This window comes from Eurytemora carolleeae, unplaced genomic scaffold (genome assembly GCF_000591075.1).
Source record: "Eurytemora carolleeae unplaced genomic scaffold, Eaff_2.0 scaffold97, whole genome shotgun sequence".
Lineage (NCBI taxonomy): Eukaryota > Metazoa > Arthropoda > Copepoda > Calanoida > Temoridae > Eurytemora > Eurytemora carolleeae.
In genome coordinates, this window is record NW_019396042.1 from 95,075 (window position 1) to 114,173 (window position 19,099).

The 19,099-nt window shown below is 33.2% G+C and overlaps 1 protein-coding gene across 4 annotated transcripts in view; it reads right to left on the reverse strand.

Annotated features, from left to right (window-relative positions):
• Positions 1-201: 201 nt before the first annotated feature.
• LOC111700999 (dnaJ homolog subfamily C member 7) overlaps positions 202-19,099 on the reverse strand; it is a 52,629-nt gene continuing 33,731 nt past the window's right edge. For all 4 annotated transcript variants that reach the window (XM_023472128.1, XM_023472114.1, XM_023472121.1 and 1 more), the window contains 11 exons: positions 12,870-12,958; positions 8,410-8,536; positions 7,809-7,977; positions 5,841-5,932; positions 4,465-4,645; positions 3,345-3,430; positions 2,915-3,073; positions 2,514-2,609; positions 2,009-2,207; positions 733-855; positions 202-573 (listed from right to left, as the gene is read on the reverse strand). In XM_023472128.1, coding sequence (XP_023327896.1) covers positions 457-573; positions 733-855; positions 2,009-2,207; positions 2,514-2,609; positions 2,915-3,073; positions 3,345-3,430; positions 4,465-4,645; positions 5,841-5,932; positions 7,809-7,977; positions 8,410-8,536; positions 12,870-12,958 — 1,438 coding nt within the window. In that variant the 3' untranslated portion in view covers positions 202-456. The remainder of the gene's footprint in view (positions 574-732; positions 856-2,008; positions 2,208-2,513; positions 2,610-2,914; positions 3,074-3,344; positions 3,431-4,464; positions 4,646-5,840; positions 5,933-7,808; positions 7,978-8,409; positions 8,537-12,869; positions 12,959-19,099) is intronic.

Sequence of the window (19,099 nt, forward strand, 5' to 3'; positions counted from 1 at the left end):
TATGCTGAGTACTGGCTTACCAATAAAGAATAATAATGTTGACCTAGCGGTTGAACTTTAATTTACTTACTATTTTTTAACAACATAAAAAGACACTATTCAAGTAGCAGGGAACCAAGCATGCACATTGCACAAACTGTGTCAGTCGTCTAACATTCATTAAGGGAAATCCTGTAACATTTTCTAATCAAATAAATCAAATCAAAACTAATTTATATATTTTAATCACAACTATGGTTGCATGGTGAAGAGTAACATGGTTTATGAAACCATGCTGGTCTTATATTTATTATTTATATAAATTACAAATATGGTTGAACACAACGGAGAAGTTGTCCTTAAAGACTCAGTTAAAGGTTTAGGATGCCAACACCACAGTTAATGAGTGATATTAGTAACCTCGGCCTAAACTTGGAGGTTTCAGAATACCCTTGGCCCTCCAGAGGTTTCACAATCTTAGCCGAACTGAAAGGAGAAATTCTGATGTCCTCCGCCGCCTCCTCCAGGGCCTCCAAAGTTGAAGTGCTGAGCTCCCATGCCTCCATGACCTCCCATACCTCCGTTAAAGAACGCCTGAAAATTGATCAAATTGAAAATGTATTCTCAAAAATTTTCTTTTAATGTTAGCTTTTTGCGTATTTTCTGAGATAAAATGTTAAGATCAATTTCCTGATTTCCATGACCACCAGCATCACCTAGAACTTGTCTATGGAAGGGGGGGGGAGGTATTACCTGGAATATACTGTTAGGATCTATATCCTGATATCCATGACCACCAGCATCATCTAGATCTTGTCCACTATCATACATTCTTCTTTTCTTCTCATCCGACAAAACAGCATAGGCCTCCCCAACCTAATTAAACGTATTAATATAACTTTAGAAAAAAAGACAATTTATAAAACAAAGTCTAAATTGATTAATCCGTCGAGAAGAAATAAATTTATAAATGATTAACGATTACTGATTTAAAAGCCTGCCAACTGCCTGATGAAAACTAAATTTGTTTGGCCTGAATATCCAAGATGCTTGAATGCACTATGATGCATTTATGTTGTTATGCAAAAGTGCATTAACTGCAGGTCAAGCTAACCCTAAAGGTTAGAAAGATAATTTAGATGTCTAACCCGAATTCTTTAAAGTTTTTTTTTGTTTGAAAGATTTATGACGACGGGATTGGGGACTGTACAGCACAGATGTAAATATGCGATACCAATACACACAAATACTCCGGTTAGTTTGAAGTACTGACCTAGAACAAGTTTTAAATGTTCAGTATACATATAGAAAAAAGACTGTCAACGGAACAATTCACCATTAAATCATCATTATAAATAAGATATATATGAAGAGAAAAGAAATCAACCGGTAATATCAACTAACTTGAAGAAAAGCCCTGTCTCCCCTAGCCGGGCTTGATTCGATGATTTTCATAAGTTTAGCTCCGAGTATACTTGACGTGTTAGAGATGAATTAACATCATTGATGTATCTGATGCAGTTAAAGACATAGGTGACAGTGATTGGACTGAATTCAGGACATTTTATCAGGTTCTTCACAACACTTTAATGCATAGGGCGTGGCTGACCTATTTTTGAAAAGCTAGCTTGTCGGCCAGGTGTTTTTTGCTAGTGCTACAAAAAACTGTACTTTCAGGAAAACATAAATTTTAAGTGTCTGAGAATCCATCAATAAAACATTCAGATCAACACTAGGAAGAACTTCTTTTAAGAGCTTATTTTTTTTATTAATCTTTAATCTCAAATCTGTCTCAATAAGAGGAAAAAAGCAAACAAATATCTAGGTCATGAGACCCATTTATTATTGAAGAATTCAAGATGCAAAACAAGTCTCAATTTATTCAAATAATTTGAAATTTTGAGAGTATTTTTTTCCAGAATATATTTTAAGATTTTTAAAAATCTTAGTTTTAGGAATGAGTTCTTCTGCAAGATACACTTAACATTTTTTATTTTCCTGCTGGCTTCAAGAAATAGAAAACAATTACCTCCTTGAATTTATGTTCATGATCCTTCTTCTCCTGCTCTGTGGCTCCAGAGTGTCGATCAGGATGATGAACCATGGCTCTCTTCCTGTAGGCTTTCTTTACCTCCTCATCATTAGCAGCTTTACCAACCCCCAGGATCTTGTAGTAGTCCTTACGCTTAGATTTACGGAGTTCAAGTTTAGCATCTTGCAACAATTGTCTAAACAATCATTAATACAATTAACAATTCTGAGAAGATAGATGAGAGTAACCAAGAAACATTGTACTTTTCTTGTTCACACAAAAACAAGGACATATAGGGCTATCCACATCGAATTAGACTTTAATGATGACCTTAAACACAATATATAATACGATTTTAAAAATTAATTCGGTTTTCCGCCTCAAAAACAGTTTTCTAGTAGTCTCGTAATGATTTGGTAAATAAATCAGAAAGCTTCAAGAATCTCGGAAAGTTTTTCCTTTACTTCAGGGAAAGGAGATTATTATTTTTTAAATGTGTTACCTGTACTCCCTGTTGGATCTATCAGTTTTGAAAACAGATTCATAATCTCGGACTGCATCTTCATACTGCTCTGTGTCCATGTAACTCTTTGCTCTCCTATATATATACAAATATTCTATTAACAAATAAATTATCTTTAAATTTTTTCCTGCTTTGTTTTGGTCTATCATTTACTGGAATTATCAAGTGTTGCTTGTAAGGTATACATAAACATAACATACAAAATATGATGCATTTTTTTCAAAAATTTCTAATAGTTTTTTATTAGCTTTGTTTTTTGATCGTTTTCATTTTGGTTTGCTAAGGAATTGTATTTTTAAGAATAATCATCTTATTTTATTTAGTCCTATTTCCATTCCGTATGAGAAGAGTTAGAGAGGGGACATTCTTTAAATTCGAACCTGAGATATGCCTTGGTATATGATGGATCTAGATCTATGGCTCTACTACAGTCTTCTATACTATCTTCCAGTTTCTTCAGCTTGGCGGACACTGTAGCCCGGTTAAAGTAGATTTTAGAGTTAGTTGTCTTGTTCAACGGATCAATGGACAGAGCATCACTGCAAATATAATCAGGATTAAAACGGTTTAAACTCCTTCCCTTTAATCTTTATGTTAACAGCCTAGAAGTAAAATGTACAGGGTGTCTCTAAATTCAGAACCCATGGAGGCTCAATTTTACAGCGTTTTCGTTTTTTTGGACACTAATAATATCTCATAAAATTGTTTTTGGTTCTGATCAATTGACACAACAGGCTCAGTTTTCGACGGATTTCCGTTTTGGACATTTGATTTACTGTTAGCCCTAAGGCCTAAATTCCTGTACGCTACCTGTATAAACTGTACGCTTCATCAAGTTGACCAGCTTTAAACGCTGTGTTTCCTTCTTCCTTCTTCTGCTTCAGAGCTTTAGCTTTCTGAAAATAAAATAAAATGTTTTTTTGGTTGAAGAGATATTTGGATTAAAAAAGATGGATCAATACGACAAAACATTAAGAAAATTTCGGATTTTTCACAAAACATAATTTCGCACACAAACGGGGAAAGACAGAATTCATAAAGACGTGGATTTGAATTGAAGCATGTGACAGTCGAGGAAAAATAAAAGGAATAAAATTGTCATTTCTTGCACGAAAAAGAAACGAGGGGGGAGGAGGGGGGGGGGGGGGAATTTGAAAAAAAACATTTCATGAAAAGCGAGAGAAAAAAATGTCACGTGCAAACTAGCAAAACCTTGTTGAGTATGAATTCAACAGTTCAAAAAGTTTAAAACCAGTAAATGTATAAAAATAATACATTTTAGTTCAGAAAACAACAAAATTTTGAATAGAAAATGGAAAAAAATTACAAGCCTACGTATAGCATAGTGTTAACCAAAATACATTTCTTTTTTAATTAAACCATGAAGTATACAGACTATTGACAGTGCAAGGATAAACACAGGATGAATATGGGTAAAGAACATAAAACCCTGCCAAGGGCACATTATAACATACGTCAACGCCCCCCTAAACCTACATGATTTAAGCGCTCGTGTCCTGCGTCTTGTATTGAGCACGAAGTTTACTGTAACAGTGTGACAAAATAAACGCGAGAATACAGCTTGGGAACCCAGCTTTGTCTTGAAACGAAACTTTCTCTATAAAGTCCAACGCCTGTGGTTTTAACTAGTTACCCAATCAACATTTCAGGTAAATCAGTCAAGGGGGTATTTTTGTTAAGATCGGACATCGGACAAACAAACAGAGAAACAAAGCATAATACTAAATATAAATTATACACGGCTAAAACAGATATGACAGGATAGGTCGCAGTTGCATTATTTTCATGGTTTTCAGAATACTTTTGTTCAAACTTAGCCACTTGGCTCAGAATCTAAGCACTGCATTGTTTTCAACTAATCCATTAATGACATCTATATTCCTTTAGTTTTGTCTTATTAAAACATTACCTTGTAAATTTCCTTAGCTTTGAGATGATCAGGAGCCAGCCTAAGAACCTGGGTGAAGTGAGAGAACGCACGATCCACGTTATCCTCGTAGTAAAGACAGAGACCGCGTACATAGATAGCGTCGACGTTAATATTATCAAACTGGAGAACATAGTTGGCTGCCTCCTGGGCTTCTGCATACCTAGATAGTATATTATTTTTAATTTGTTCACAAAGAACGAAACATAAATATCGTCAAATACAAAAGAATAATAAAAGCAAAAAATGAAGATAAATCATTTTAACACATGGTAATAGTAAAATTAGCTTTTGAGGAAATTATAGGCCCTTACTAGATAACTCTGGCTACTGAGGAAATAGGGTCCTTTTAGATAGTGTTGACAAAATAAGCAGGAACCTTGCTTGCTAATAAAAAAGTAGGGCTAGAAATAGTAGATCCAGAAAACAGATAAATCTGTTTACTGGATATATATAGATAAACCCCACATAAATCAACAGGGTGTACCACATCATATTAGATCGTTAATGGCTCTAAATTACGATTTTCGAGACCAATTAGAAAATTTAAGAAGAATGAATCATTTCGAAAAATTGTATAAGGCTAATTTAAAAATTTTGCTTACAGAAAATAATAGGGTTTTCGAGTATTATGTACGTATTTTGGCGTTAAAGCTTGGAGATAATTCCATATGATATGGAACGCTCTGTAGCTACTGGAAAATAGGGCTCTAAATACAGATAAATCTGGAAAAGTATAGATACAGATTAACCTATCTACTGGAGTATAGTCCTAGATACAGAAAAACTTAACTAATGGAAAGTAGAACCCTAGATACAGATAAGTAGGGCCTTAGAAACAGATTAACCTATCTACTGGAAAAGTAGGGTCCAAGATACAGATAAACCTATCTACTGGAAAAGTAGGGTCCTAGATACAGATAAACCTATCTACTGGAAAAGTAAAGCACTAGATGCAGATAAACCTATCTACTGGAAAAGTAGGGTCCTAGATACAGATAAACCTATCTACTGGAAAAGTAAAGCACTAGATGCAGATAAACCTATCTACTGGAAAAGTAGGGTCCTAGAAACAGATTAACCTATCTACTGGAAAAGTCAGATAAACCTATCTACTGGAAAAGTAAAGCACTAGATGCAGATAAACCTATCTACTGGAAAAGTAGGGTCCTAGATACAGATAAAACCTACTTATTGAAAAAGTAGGGTCCTAGATACAGATAAACCTGTTAACCTATCTACTGAAAAAGTAGGGACCTAGATACAGATTAACCTATCTACTGGTAAAGTAGGACTCTAGATACAGATAAACTATCTAGTGGTAAAGTAGGGCCCTAGATACAGATAAATCTGTTTACCTGCCAAGGAATGCCAAACATTCAGCTCTGGACGTTTTAAGGGAGTAGCAGTGTGTAGCGATCTCCAGTGATTTGTCGATATAGTACAAAGCCTGAAAAAAACTCAATTGAACTTGTTTTGTTGAACTTCTGTGGTTAATGAAAAATGTTTTAAATTTATAAATAAAAGAATGAAGAAGTAAGATTAGGGAGGGTTAAGGTGATATTAATGAGCACTGGTTTTTCCAACTTAACCCCTAAATGGAGCCAGAAGGAGGCATTTTTGAAGAACCACAAATTGCAAAAAATATTAAGGTTTGACATTCAAGTTGTGTGTAGGTAGAAAAGCTGGAAGGCAAAATCCAAAACTCTATGCATTTTAATAAACTTACATCTTTTTTAGTTCATAATGTATATATTTAGGATACAAAAGATCTACAATTATCTTGACTTCAGTTTCATAGTTTAAAGTTAAAATACTAGGAATAAAAAAGGAAACAGGGAGTAAAAACTATGTTAAAAAAATTCATCTTACAAGTAGTTTTCCTCTACGCGCAAAATTAGGGGGAATTAAAATTATGAGAGGGGCAAGCATTTTTTAGCAATCGTGATTTATTGAAAAAGGATTGTTTGTAAAAAGGAATAAAAATAAGAAGATAAGAGTAGATAAATGGATTGGCATTTGAACAAATTATCTAGAAGAATCCGAGGGTGCGGGACTAGATTTTATAAATCCTTCTAAGAAATTTATATTTTTTAGTATTGCCATTTACTTCTACCAATTGATAATTAAATTATGTGTTATCATCATACTTGAGTAAAATCCAATAACTCAATTCACACAGAGGACGAGAAAAAAACAAAGTCCGAAAAGTAATCTAGGGATAATTATAAAATCAGAGCCTAGTGTTTAGACTTTTTTAGTATCAAAATCATCTGTAAAATATGAGATAAGTATGATATCAATATCAATATTTGGTGTTTCTCACACCCCACCCCAACCATCATCAAATCGAAACAATCCCTTTAAGAGAGGTTTTACCTCGAACCTAAGAATTACTTAAAATCAATCCCTAACAAGATATACTAGAGCACCATAAAATAATGATAACACCTTAAAAGATTTTTTTTTAAATGGTGAAATTGTCAACTAAACGCTTCATTTGGTTTATATCTTGAGATAAATTGGGTAAAATTGGAGCTCTCCTTTATTGGCGAGCTAAAAGTTTTACTCTTTATGTCTTCCATCACCTAAAAAGATAAGCTGGTTCCACAACTAAATATGTAGCTAAATGACGGAATATCGAAGTAAATAAATGAATAAATAAAGTTAAATCTAATTATTAAACAAGGAAAATAAAAAAACTAAATGCATCAAGAACTGTCGGAATGAATGAGCTCTGACCAAATACCAAGATCAAAAGATAAATTAATTGTTGAGATGCATTAAATATGCGTATTGTGTGTCGGTGGGTACTCATTCTATAAATGGTCATGTAAAAATGCTTAATTATTACTGATGACAGATAGACTTATTTAATACAAGTGGTTTAGTTTGCAGGCAACAATTAACTCTACATTATCTGCCCTTGTTGCGACATATTAACATTTTAAACCTATAGCATGTACACGAGCGGAATAAAATGTCTACAAATTGTATTAAAACTTCAAGTAGTGTAGTGGAGTGGGGGGGGGGGAAGAAGGTCAAATGGACTGAGCCCCCCCCCCCCTCAGGAGAAAACTTTAATTTGAAATGGACGTTTTTAAAAATCAGGTTATATTTGCCTCCTTAGGTATAGGTACTGAGATGGTTGGCTTTTCCCTGAAATAAACCGACAAGAAGCAAAGCATTGGACGATTTTTAAAACACAATGGTGGGAAACACCAGGATCTTGACTAGTTATCAATATTATAATTGTTCTTGGAGTGTTTTCATCATACTTTAAAAATATATAAATTGGCGGGGACTAAAAGTCTATTCTTCCATACCTTTCTGAAGTCTTTCGTGTTGTAAGCGTTGTTTGTATCCGTCTTGAGTTTCTCCAGTATCTCTATATTCCTCATCTCTGGGTCTCCGTCCTGACCAGCGCGCTGCAGAGCTTGTCGAGCCGTCACAGAGTCTCCCAACATTAAGCTACATTTAGCAACCCTGCTCCACCTACATAATTACACAGCATGATAATGCAAAATCTAGCTACTTTTCGTATTCTATTACTAACAACACGTTTTTATACTTTATTTTTAAGCTGAAATGTGTAAGTTGAACAGTGAATGCAGTTTTTAGTCTCCTAAAGTTTCAAAAATCTATCTTTTTACGTTAAGAATGCAACAACCTAACGGCAGGTACTTGGCAGAATTATAAATTATTTTACAAAAGATTAAAAAGTGAATGTGTAATTTTCAAAAAGTTGTAAAATTGAAAAGTTCAGATTGGAGTTATATTAATTTTCGCGGAATAGAAATTTAATGACGAAATTCAATTGTTAGTGATCTGAAGTATCTATAGCAACCCGGCTTTAGCAACCCCACTGCCCTATGATGTCAGATTTAAAAGTAAAGCTCGCAAAAACTTGCAAAAATTTACACTTACCCTTTGTTGAAATCAGGTTCTATGCTAGTGGCGGTTTTAGCATCCTCCAGGGCCTGCTTAGGTTGACCCAGCATGAGATAGCAGGCTGACCTGTTGGTATAGAACGCGGCGCACTGAGGGCACAGATCTAAACATTATTTTTTTTGAGTGGATTTTCGCAAATATGTAGTTTATGATTTGTCATTGTTATTTCAGACATCCTCATCTCTAAAACATAAAGAAAATTCAGGTTACTTTTAATTTATCTCTTTCAGCTGGAAGAAACAGAGAAAACTAAAAAAAAAGCTTTATCCTAAAAAAAACAGTTATAATGAACACCCCTACACCACAGAACCATAATGTATGCAACGATACGTTCCTAACTGACATTAACGTCAGCAGATTTAGACAACGCACTTCAAGTTTATGCCGGAGATAAAACAAAATCAGACTTAATAAATACAAACAAACTGCACTCTTGATGCAACTGATTTGCAATGAATGCATACTGCATAGATTACACGCTTAGATTGAGAACAAATGTTATCGACTGTTTAAGCCGACTAAGGTATAAAAACTTTCAATTAAAAGAGTATTCATTGAAAAGCTTTTCATTTTTGAAAAAAATTCTGATTTTTCCATCTTCATATATTTTTATCCTGGTCTTGATGTCGTAGAATTTTGATATTTTAAACTGAGAATTGTTTGACCATATAGTCAAAGTTAGGAAAATTTTGAAGGGAAAATTTGGGTTTCTTATTTATCGAAAAAAAAAACTAAATTTATTAATTAATGTAAACATAGAACATTGAACATGGAGCAAAAAGGGTTTAATTGTATTCGTTTTTAAATCAAAAAATTCAAATTTGATTGATCATTTGATAAGAAAACTAATAAACAGCAGATGCAGAAACCGATCAAATCTAATGGACTTTATTGTATGTAAATATATATAATTAACAGTTGGGTTTATGTATCTTTATATTGCTAGATCCACCCTTTATTAGATCCTTATACGTTGGTTTCATTAGATACGGGAGTATAAAATCTTCCTTTTAAAATGCATATACTTTGTGCTTTAAGATGAGAATGTGCAAATTAAATGTATTCTGAAATCTTTTCATTTACAAACATTGTATCAATTGTAGCTTGAATTGATTCATAATGATTTAATTTATAATTACTTTTCCCATTCATATATTTATCCATGAATGGATCCTGTAACTGTACATACAAGAGATTATAGTGCACAATATGTACAGTACATAAGTTACACGGGAGATGTGAAAAACACACACTTGATAGCTATTTTACAAAAAATTACAACGGGTTTAGTTTAATCTAAACATAAAACAATATTCTAATGACCATTAATAAAAGATTTGGGGGCGTCGCAAGCGCGCCCAAGTATTTGTTTTGTCTCAGATTCGTGTAAAAAATACCTAATTAAAGGGTTTTCACAATAATGACCAGTTTTCCGACGGATTTTAGAACTTGAACGTAACAATACTACGACTTGGACCATTCTCTAAAAAAAATCTTAAGCGGCCGAGCCTCATTTGACTTGAAAAAGACGTTTACGGTGTAAACTCAATGCTGCTGACCCCCCCCCCCCCCCCTCTGATACCCCACTAGCTGTGGGGGGGGGAGCAGTGGAGATTTTGAAAAACTCTTAACTCTGAATCTTTCCTTTTACCTTAAAAATATCATGTATTAACATTAACCATCATGAAAAACTGAAAGAAGTTTTTACATCTCAGATAATCTAATATTTCAAACTCAAATATTTAATCAATTAAGATAAAAATAGCGTAAAAATATATTAATTTACATAAAATAAAGACAATTATTTTTCCCGTTGCCACAAACCTTATCTCAAGTTGCAGGTTTAAAAGTGCTCGAAATTCTTTCGTTTCAAATATATTTGAAAGCAACGCCCTAAAAAACTAAATAAAAACTGTATAGGTTTCCTTGAAGTCTGTTAAATCAAATCAAAGTATCTTTACATATTAATATTTCTTGCATCCAAAAAGGAATGTCACATTTAAACTTGGTAAGAAATTTTGTCGAATCATAGAATTGCCTAAAGTTAAGCCTTTTCCTAGATCATTACGATGTAAGCCATAAAATTTTTTGAAATGAACAATTTCTTTTTTACATTTTTCTTGGCGCTTGGCCAAGAAAGTTCTTTTCCCTAGCCTTATATAAACAGGCGTCATGGAAAATATCATATTCAAATATTAAGCTTTTTTTCAAATAAAATTCCCAAACTAATACAAATCCGTTAAGCCAATTAACTAACTTAAAACCAGTTTTAAGATATCGATTTTTCAAATGAACGTTAGAGAGCAACTTGACATAACTAGACAAAGGGGACTGTATTGTTGGTAGAGAGCGAGGGGGTAATTAAAAAACTCTTCCTTTTCTTCTTGTGAATTTACCCCCCCTCCCCCCTCCTCGTCGAGAAAAATTAAACTTTGTCTCCGACTTTAAACCAGCGGTACTTTTCTATAAACATTCTTTCTCTCCTCTTTGGAATTTGCTAGGCGGTTTCGTCGTGCCTTTAAAATATAAAGTGCACTCCACTCTCTTTAATGACAGGTTTCTTAAAAGTGCAGATTACAGAGTTGATGTCAGTATAATTCTAGGGATAATATTGGAGTTGCATGACCATGGTTTGAGAATACGTCTAGTAGAGTTGTCGAGCTCGGACGGATAAGTTATTGGATCCCTGGGGCTAAGGGAGTCTGCAAATAGGCCTAAATCCAGGCCTGTATATGACGTCATACAATTATCCGACCGATCTGTCGGTTTATCAGACTCGAGACGAATTTTTCCATCTTTATCTTCAGACAGTCACGCCTGATAAACAGACAGACGGTAACCGCACGGACAGACAGAAACACTTACCAACATTTCTAGCTTTAAACAAAATAAGGATTGGAGTGAAAATAAATCAAGAATTTCTAAAAATAAAAAAAAATAAAAAAGTAAAAAACTGCAAGAATGGAAAAACAAGAAAACATGATTTTTTTACGGCCGAAGAAACTGATATAAAAGAGACCGCAATCGAACAAACAATAAATCTGACAAACAAACAAACAAACAAACACACAAACCAGGCCAGAATTAAATGATAAAATTCCCCCAAATATAAAAATTTATGTTTACAACTTCGATATATAGATTTATATCAGTATTGTAGCTAAAGATAAAAAGGCATCGTATGCGCAGCTGGTTAGGTCCAGGTGGTAAAATGATTTACAGAATTTTAATAGGTTTGCTTCAATACAGAAACCATTTCCTTTATTTATCTACTCATTGAATAAAATGTTTATTTCAAACTCATAAAGAACTTGGCACTTAAGCAGTTAAAAATAAATTAAAGGGAGTGACCGGCTATGTAAGGTAATTGAACTGAGTATGCAGTGTTGTGGAAAACTTAATTCGGATTCATTTGAGACATATAAAACTTTTTAAAGATCTGTAAATCCTGAGTTTGAGCATAAATTCGACGTTAAAACTCCAACTTTGGGGGTAGAAACGTTTAAAGAATTAGTTTTTTTTAATAATTAAATAACGACAAAGAAAAATAAAGTAAAAATAATACAGTACTTACAGTAACATATTTTTCAAAAGAAATTTGTCAATAAATCAATGCTAAAATCAATTATTTCGTTTTTATAATTATATTGAATTTCTTATTTTCTTTGAATTTATTCGCAGATTTCTTCAAATTCTTCAAATGTCGTCTTTTCAACAATAATTCTAGAAAATCTGCAGAAAATCTTTGAGAATAATGAGAAACTAGAAACTAATAATTGAACAAGATTACTTATTTTTGATGATAAGATTAATTTTTATTTTCTCAACATGTTCCTATACATGACGTCTGTAGTTTATTGTAGAACTTTTTTACATTTTATGTCGTCGTTATTTAATAATTTAAAAAAACTAATTCTGATGCTACTGATGACCCAGAACAGAAAATCATGACTTACTCTAGACATAAATAGAAAACTTATCCTGGTTTTATCCTATGTAAGTCTATCCTCTAATGAACTACAATTTAGAACACCCCCCCCCCCCCAACCCAAACAAATTGACTTCATCCCCCCTTCCCATCGTTTAACCACTGCAGATGCTGAGTCTGTAATGTAAAGATACAAATCAGAATTAATAGTTGTCAGTAGACACAGGTTGATATTTATCATTTACATCTACAAATGGCTAAAATATCATCCAAGGCAAAAACTAATGAAGGGACTGATGTCGAATTACCTAAATTAGGAGGATAATAAACAATAACTATGTCACTAGCCGAGCAAAATACAAGATTGCCAAATTGTTTATCTTTTATTACAATTGGTGGTTTATCTAAGCCTCAATTTTAATCATTATCTCATTTCACCCGTGAATTTCAAGAAAAATGTTTAGGACTTGAAATTATATAGTACATATATACTAAACAATAATCTTACCAATGGCTTCTGAGTATTTCTGCAAGGCATCTCTGTAGTTCTTGAGTTTATAGAGTTGGTTACCTTCCTCTTTTCTCTCGTCTGCCAGCCTTAACAAATAAATCAGATAAAATAACAATGTTGATCTTTCAACCCTTTCCCGTCAGAAAGCTGTAGAAATAGATGAAATAGTATCGAGTATTGAGATAAATAAAAACGTATTCGGATTAACGAATTTACTTTTTGCCACACACACTCTGATTTACTGATATCTTTGGAACCTGATGTCGTAGACCTTCAACATCTTTAACTAAAAATTCCATTTGATCAAATGGTTTAAGTTTAAAATATCAAAGGTTTAATCCATCAGGTTATAAAGATATAGGTATTAAACATGGAGTTTCAGGCAAAACTTAATTTCTTCACCGTATATAAATTTTTAAGAATTTACTTTCATAGCTTTTTTTTACTTTGCGAGCTAATTTTCTTATGAAAAATACATAACATAAAAACAAAATATTCTACAATCGGAGAGCAAAAATAATTACTGAAGTAATATGTAAAGAAAAATTATGAAATATGTAACTTAAACCCTCAAAACTATAGGTTAATAAATTCTGTCTAGAGTTCAAAGGGGTTGTGGAAGAACAGTCGGAATTTAATAATTGTATACATAAAACCTTAAATTTTGTGCATGCATCAACTACATAAACATTTAACAATGGTTAGTTAGTTCTAGTGCTGTACAAACCGTAAACTGTGTTAATTACATGTTGTTGTACATTGTACAATGTACTATTGTCCGGGATGCTGTTAACTGTAGAGTGAGAACTTTTAATCAAAGTTTGTATTTATCTAAAACAAGATTTTTATGCAAGCAGTATCTATATTCTTTCAAGTTAAATTGGTTTTTGTTTTACAATATTGGAAACAATTTTTACAACCTTGTATTAAAACTTGAATATTGTATAAATATACGAGTTCCTAGGTTTCTTGTAAACGATTCATGTTGAGATGATAAAAGATTACTCCATTCATTTTAAAGTTGGGGCGAGGCGAGATATCGTTAATCAGAATTTAAAATGCAAGAATAAACATTCAAGATTCATTTCTCATTTTTCAACACTGGAGTAACAAGCTATTTCTAACCCTAGGATAATAGACAATAGATAAACCGAACTAAAATAAGGACCTGTGCATTGTGTAAAGCAAAAAGCAGTTAAATAAAACGCCTCAAGCTATAATTTTTTAACTCTTAAATCATTGCAACCTAATTCTGTCAACCTTTGACAATTTTAAGGTTATCACAATCAGGTTGCTAAAATATAACATTAGAAAATATTAGTTAGGGTTGAATAATCAGTACTTTTGCTTGTCAGTTTAATAAAACTAATAAAAATACCAGGACGATTAACATCTTGTATAATTGTATTTATTTAAGAAACCAGTAACAAGGTGCATCTGTGTTTATCTAAGCTAGACCAGAGAGACAGCTTAGAGAAGATTGGATTGAAGTTTAAGGTTCAATGTCCCCACTCCATATATGTATTCCATTCACGTGAAAACCAGACTTAACCCCCAATCCTGCACAGACAGCGAGGAACCTAGAACCCAATCATACACAGACAGCTAGAAACCTAGAACTCAATCCGATACATACAGCTAGGAACTTAGAACCCAATCCTACACAGACATCTAGGAACCTAGAACTCAATCTGATACAGACAGCTAAGAACCTAGAACAAAATCCTACACAGACAGCTAGAAACCTAGTACTCAATCCGATACAGATAGCTAGGAACCTAGAACTTAATCCTGCACAGACAGCTAGGGTCCTAGAACTCATTCCTACACAGATGCAGCTAGGAACCTAGATCTCAATCCTACACAGACAGCTAAGAACCTAGAACTCAATTCTGCACAGACAGCTAGGAACCTAGAACTTATTTCTACACAGACAGCTAGGAATCTAGAACTCATTTCTACACAGACAGCTAAAAACCAAAAACCCAATCCTATGCAGACAGCTAGGAACCTACAACTCAATCCTTCAGACAGCTAAGAACCAAGAACCCAATCCTACACAGACAGTTAAGAACCAAGAACCCAATCCTATACAGATAGCTAGGTACCAAGAACCAATTCCTATACAAAAACTAGAAACCTACAACCAAATCCTATGCAGACAGCTAGGAACCTAAAAGCTAGAACCTAAGTCTAGGAACTAGAAATCAAGAACCCAATCCTTCAGTGACAACTAGGAACCAAGAACACATCTATCAACTAGATAAAAAGTTCAGACAGATTGTAAACGGATCAGATGAAAACGTGAGAATTTTATGTCTAGCTGGATTCTGTCAGTCTGAAATTATTCACGGTGTTCAGTGCACAGTACAAACTACCCAATACAAAATTCACAGTACACAGGTAAAATGTACTTCTAACCATCCAAAAAACAAAAAGTTCGAGTTTTAAAAATGAAGTAAAAATTCTCTGATATATCAATTTCAGCACCAGTGCACTCCTGTTGCAGCAACACCTTGATATATCAAAGAGTTAAACCTTATTTAATCTCTGCTAAGGCCTGGAGCAGAAGGCAACCTAACATTACATCTAGATATATTGTGTACTCGGATCATAATCAGTTGAGTCCATCAACTTTAAGATGGACGCACAAAGAAGTTGGTTCTTCCGACAACAAATCATAATCTTTTAAACGGCAGTGAAGGTCGAATAGACATGGTACACACTTCAAAATAAATAGGGTCTTCATTCCACAAAAGTCCTAATTTAATGTCGAGCATGAAATGCTCCCAAGGGTAGTTTTCTGCTGTTAAAACTGGAATAATTAACATCCATTGCTTTTTCGTAAATCTGCAAAATCACCATTACAAGAAGAATTGAGCATCGATACAATTATTTCTATTTAAAACGGGCAAGTTTTTAAGGGGAATCGGAGATAATTGACATGTATTAGAATGACTTAACAGGACACAAGAGATTACGAAAAAATTTACCCGATTGCATCTTCACTTAAAGAAAGATTAATATCCAAAGTCAAGATAATGTTAAGATAACGAAAGGGCATCAAAACTTTAATTTTTAAACCTTGAATCCGCTGTGATGTGAACACTGAGAACGGAGCTAGCTAAACTAGCTTGAAATAGATGCAGCGTGATGTACATCACATCATCAGGGGAGTCGGTGTGTGGGGNTTAAACTGTGACACAAACAAGCTGGCATGAAATTTAGAAATTCATTCTGAAATGCAAAAAATGCATTTGTGCAACAGTGTAGTCGTGGGAAATGTAAGGAGAGGGGGGCTCAAGGTGTTCTTGTTTATTTTCTCTGCTGCAGCTTTAAGGTCTGAATAATATTGAGAAACACACTGGCACTTAATCAAACACAACGAGTTAAAACTATTATGTTTGTACAAAGTAACCATAAAACTTTAATATATATGCACGATGTTGAAGATTATGGAGAATATACAAAAGGAATACAAATTGTTTAGGTGTAGGTTCTAGGTGGGGGTTAAGCACTTGATAAATATAAATTGCTTGGGTCTAACAAGAAACCGAAGCTAATTTGTAAACTTAGTAAATTGTTAAAATACATAATGGTGGTTTGGTTACTAAGCGTATTCGTCAAAACAAGAGAAAAGGAAATTTTGAGGAAATTTTCTGCAAAATATTATTTGACCTTAAACCCCTTTAATATTCTCTTGTTTAACCTTGAGCTTAGGCTGACAGGAACTTGGCTAGTGTAAGACGAGTACTAGATTAGCAGTATGAATTTGAATACATTAAGTTTTTGTGAACTAAACCACTCAGACACAACGACAACAACCATACAGCTCAGAATATTCATTTTAATCTTTTTTATTCCCATACTTTCATCTTGACAGTTCCTTATCCGATTCAAGACTGAGTACATAAACTTAAAACTACATCATGCTCAGGGATACATTAAGCAACGTAGCAAAATCTTTGAACTGTGGAATACAAAATAATAGTAGCAAATTTAAATATGAATAATAAGGATTTATTTACTGTTTACTTTAAACATCAGTACGGTGATGTATTATAGTTTTTTTTAGATTAGTTATTCACAACTAAGGGAAAAAGCCAATGTTAAGTGTACTGGGTATACTGCAAGAATAACATGTACCGGTACATGGAAAGGACGGTTGATTAATCTGATGAATTCTAAACTTGTGCCTTGTCTCCTACTAAGATAAAGAATGTCTATTTATCTTGTTAATTCAGTGCATTTTGCATTTATGTACACAATAAACTAGCTTGCAGAATATGTGCAAAAAAATCCTAATGCCTTTAATAAATAAATTCGTAGAATAAAAATATCAATCTTGCAAGATTAGAGATATTTGATTAAAAACATTAAAATTATTCCTCTTACTTTTAATTATATTCTCATAGTTAAACTTTTTTGAAGTGTTAAAACTAATTCTATACACCCCTGAAAAATATTGTTCCCTGTGTACATGTAGATTGTAGATTTAGTATTGGGTTTTATTGAGCCATGAGTTTTAAATTCAAGATATATTTTGACGTTCAAATATCCAGCTACCTCATTCAATCAAATCTATCCAACAGGATCAAACAATTCATCCGTTCATCCGACACTTTCAAACATCATCCCATCCATTCACATCAATTCATTCCGGGATGATTCCATTTAGATAAAAAATATTTTGATCGAAATAAATCACGACACACGAAAATGTTGCAATTTTTTAAGGTCAACTTTTCAATTTAGGCCGCAAGGCCAATATTAAGCTTGGGTAGGCCATTTGATTTGTGATAGATTTTCATATTTCTTTTTGCCTTTTGAGATTTTAAAAATGTCAAAAAATGTGTTATTTTGTTTATCCGATAGATTTACCGAAACGGCTGTAAAGTTACGGACAGTGAGGATGGGGTTAATTAAATATATGCTTTTATCAGCAGAAACAGGTGTAAATAAAATATGAAATAAATATTAAAATACTAATAAAAATTCTTAGTGGATTTTTGAGATTGCAGATAAATTAGATACAAATTAGGATTAATGAGTATAATCATTTAAATTTTAGGATAACCTAAAAATATGTAACCAATATTAAAATAATAATAAAAAATTCTTAGTGGATTTTTAAGATTGCAGGTAAATTAGAAACAAATTAGGATTAATGAGTATAATCATTTAAATTTTAGGATAACCTAAAAATATGTAACCAATATTAAAATAATAATAAAAAATTCTTAGTGGATTTTTAAGATTGCAGATAAATTAGATACAAATTAAGATTAATGAGTATAATCATTTAAATTTTAGGATAAGTTAAACCTTCGCATTTAATGACTTTTGACAACGATTAAGAAATATTAGATAATATACACGCAACACTCAGGAACAAAGAAGTTAACACATTTAGACATTCCCCCCCCCCCCTTAAGCACAAACTCAAACATGCTATTAGTACATATTTTCTTTAAATAATCTACAGATCACCTCATCTAAATTCCCCATCTAATATATGTTAGACAGGGAGGACCCCCTTCCACCCAATTAAATATTTCTCGAGTCAAATGCTAATATTGCTAATATACTATGGTTTGAATGTGGGTTGGATTAATAATATCCTTCTCTTAAAATATGACCAGTTATCTCTTCTAACCTAGCTCTATCAGCTGGGTTACCTAAATACTTCAGTATTACATATTCACATTTATTAATGAAAACCATCATCAAAATCAAAATCAGCCAAACTTTAGGAACTACAATATGTTGATTTTATGATAAAGATAAACCTCCCAAAAAATCATTAACAAATATTTTTTAAAGAATGATCAAATAAGATGGCAGATATTTACTAATTGCGTTCTTTTCTTCCTTCGTCAATAAATGATAAGTAAAAATGTTCAATAAAGACGCTGACAAGCGCAAATATTCTTTTATTTAATGGGACACCTCCCTGTCATCTCCCCCCCCCCCTTTAACCTTGTCAACCACGTCATACACACTACATTATTAAATGAGATTTAACAATTAAATCACGTCTAATGGTGTGAATAGAACTTTTAACCTTAAAAGATTCTGACGCGCCTTTATATTCTTGAAGCTGCAATAGCATCCCCCCCCCCCCCCCCCCGGTAGTTAAGGGAGGAACCCGCCCACTCCGGTATAAGAGGGCGTGGCAATTTAGTTGGGGTTTTGTCTAGCATTTTGAGTACCAACAATGCATCAGG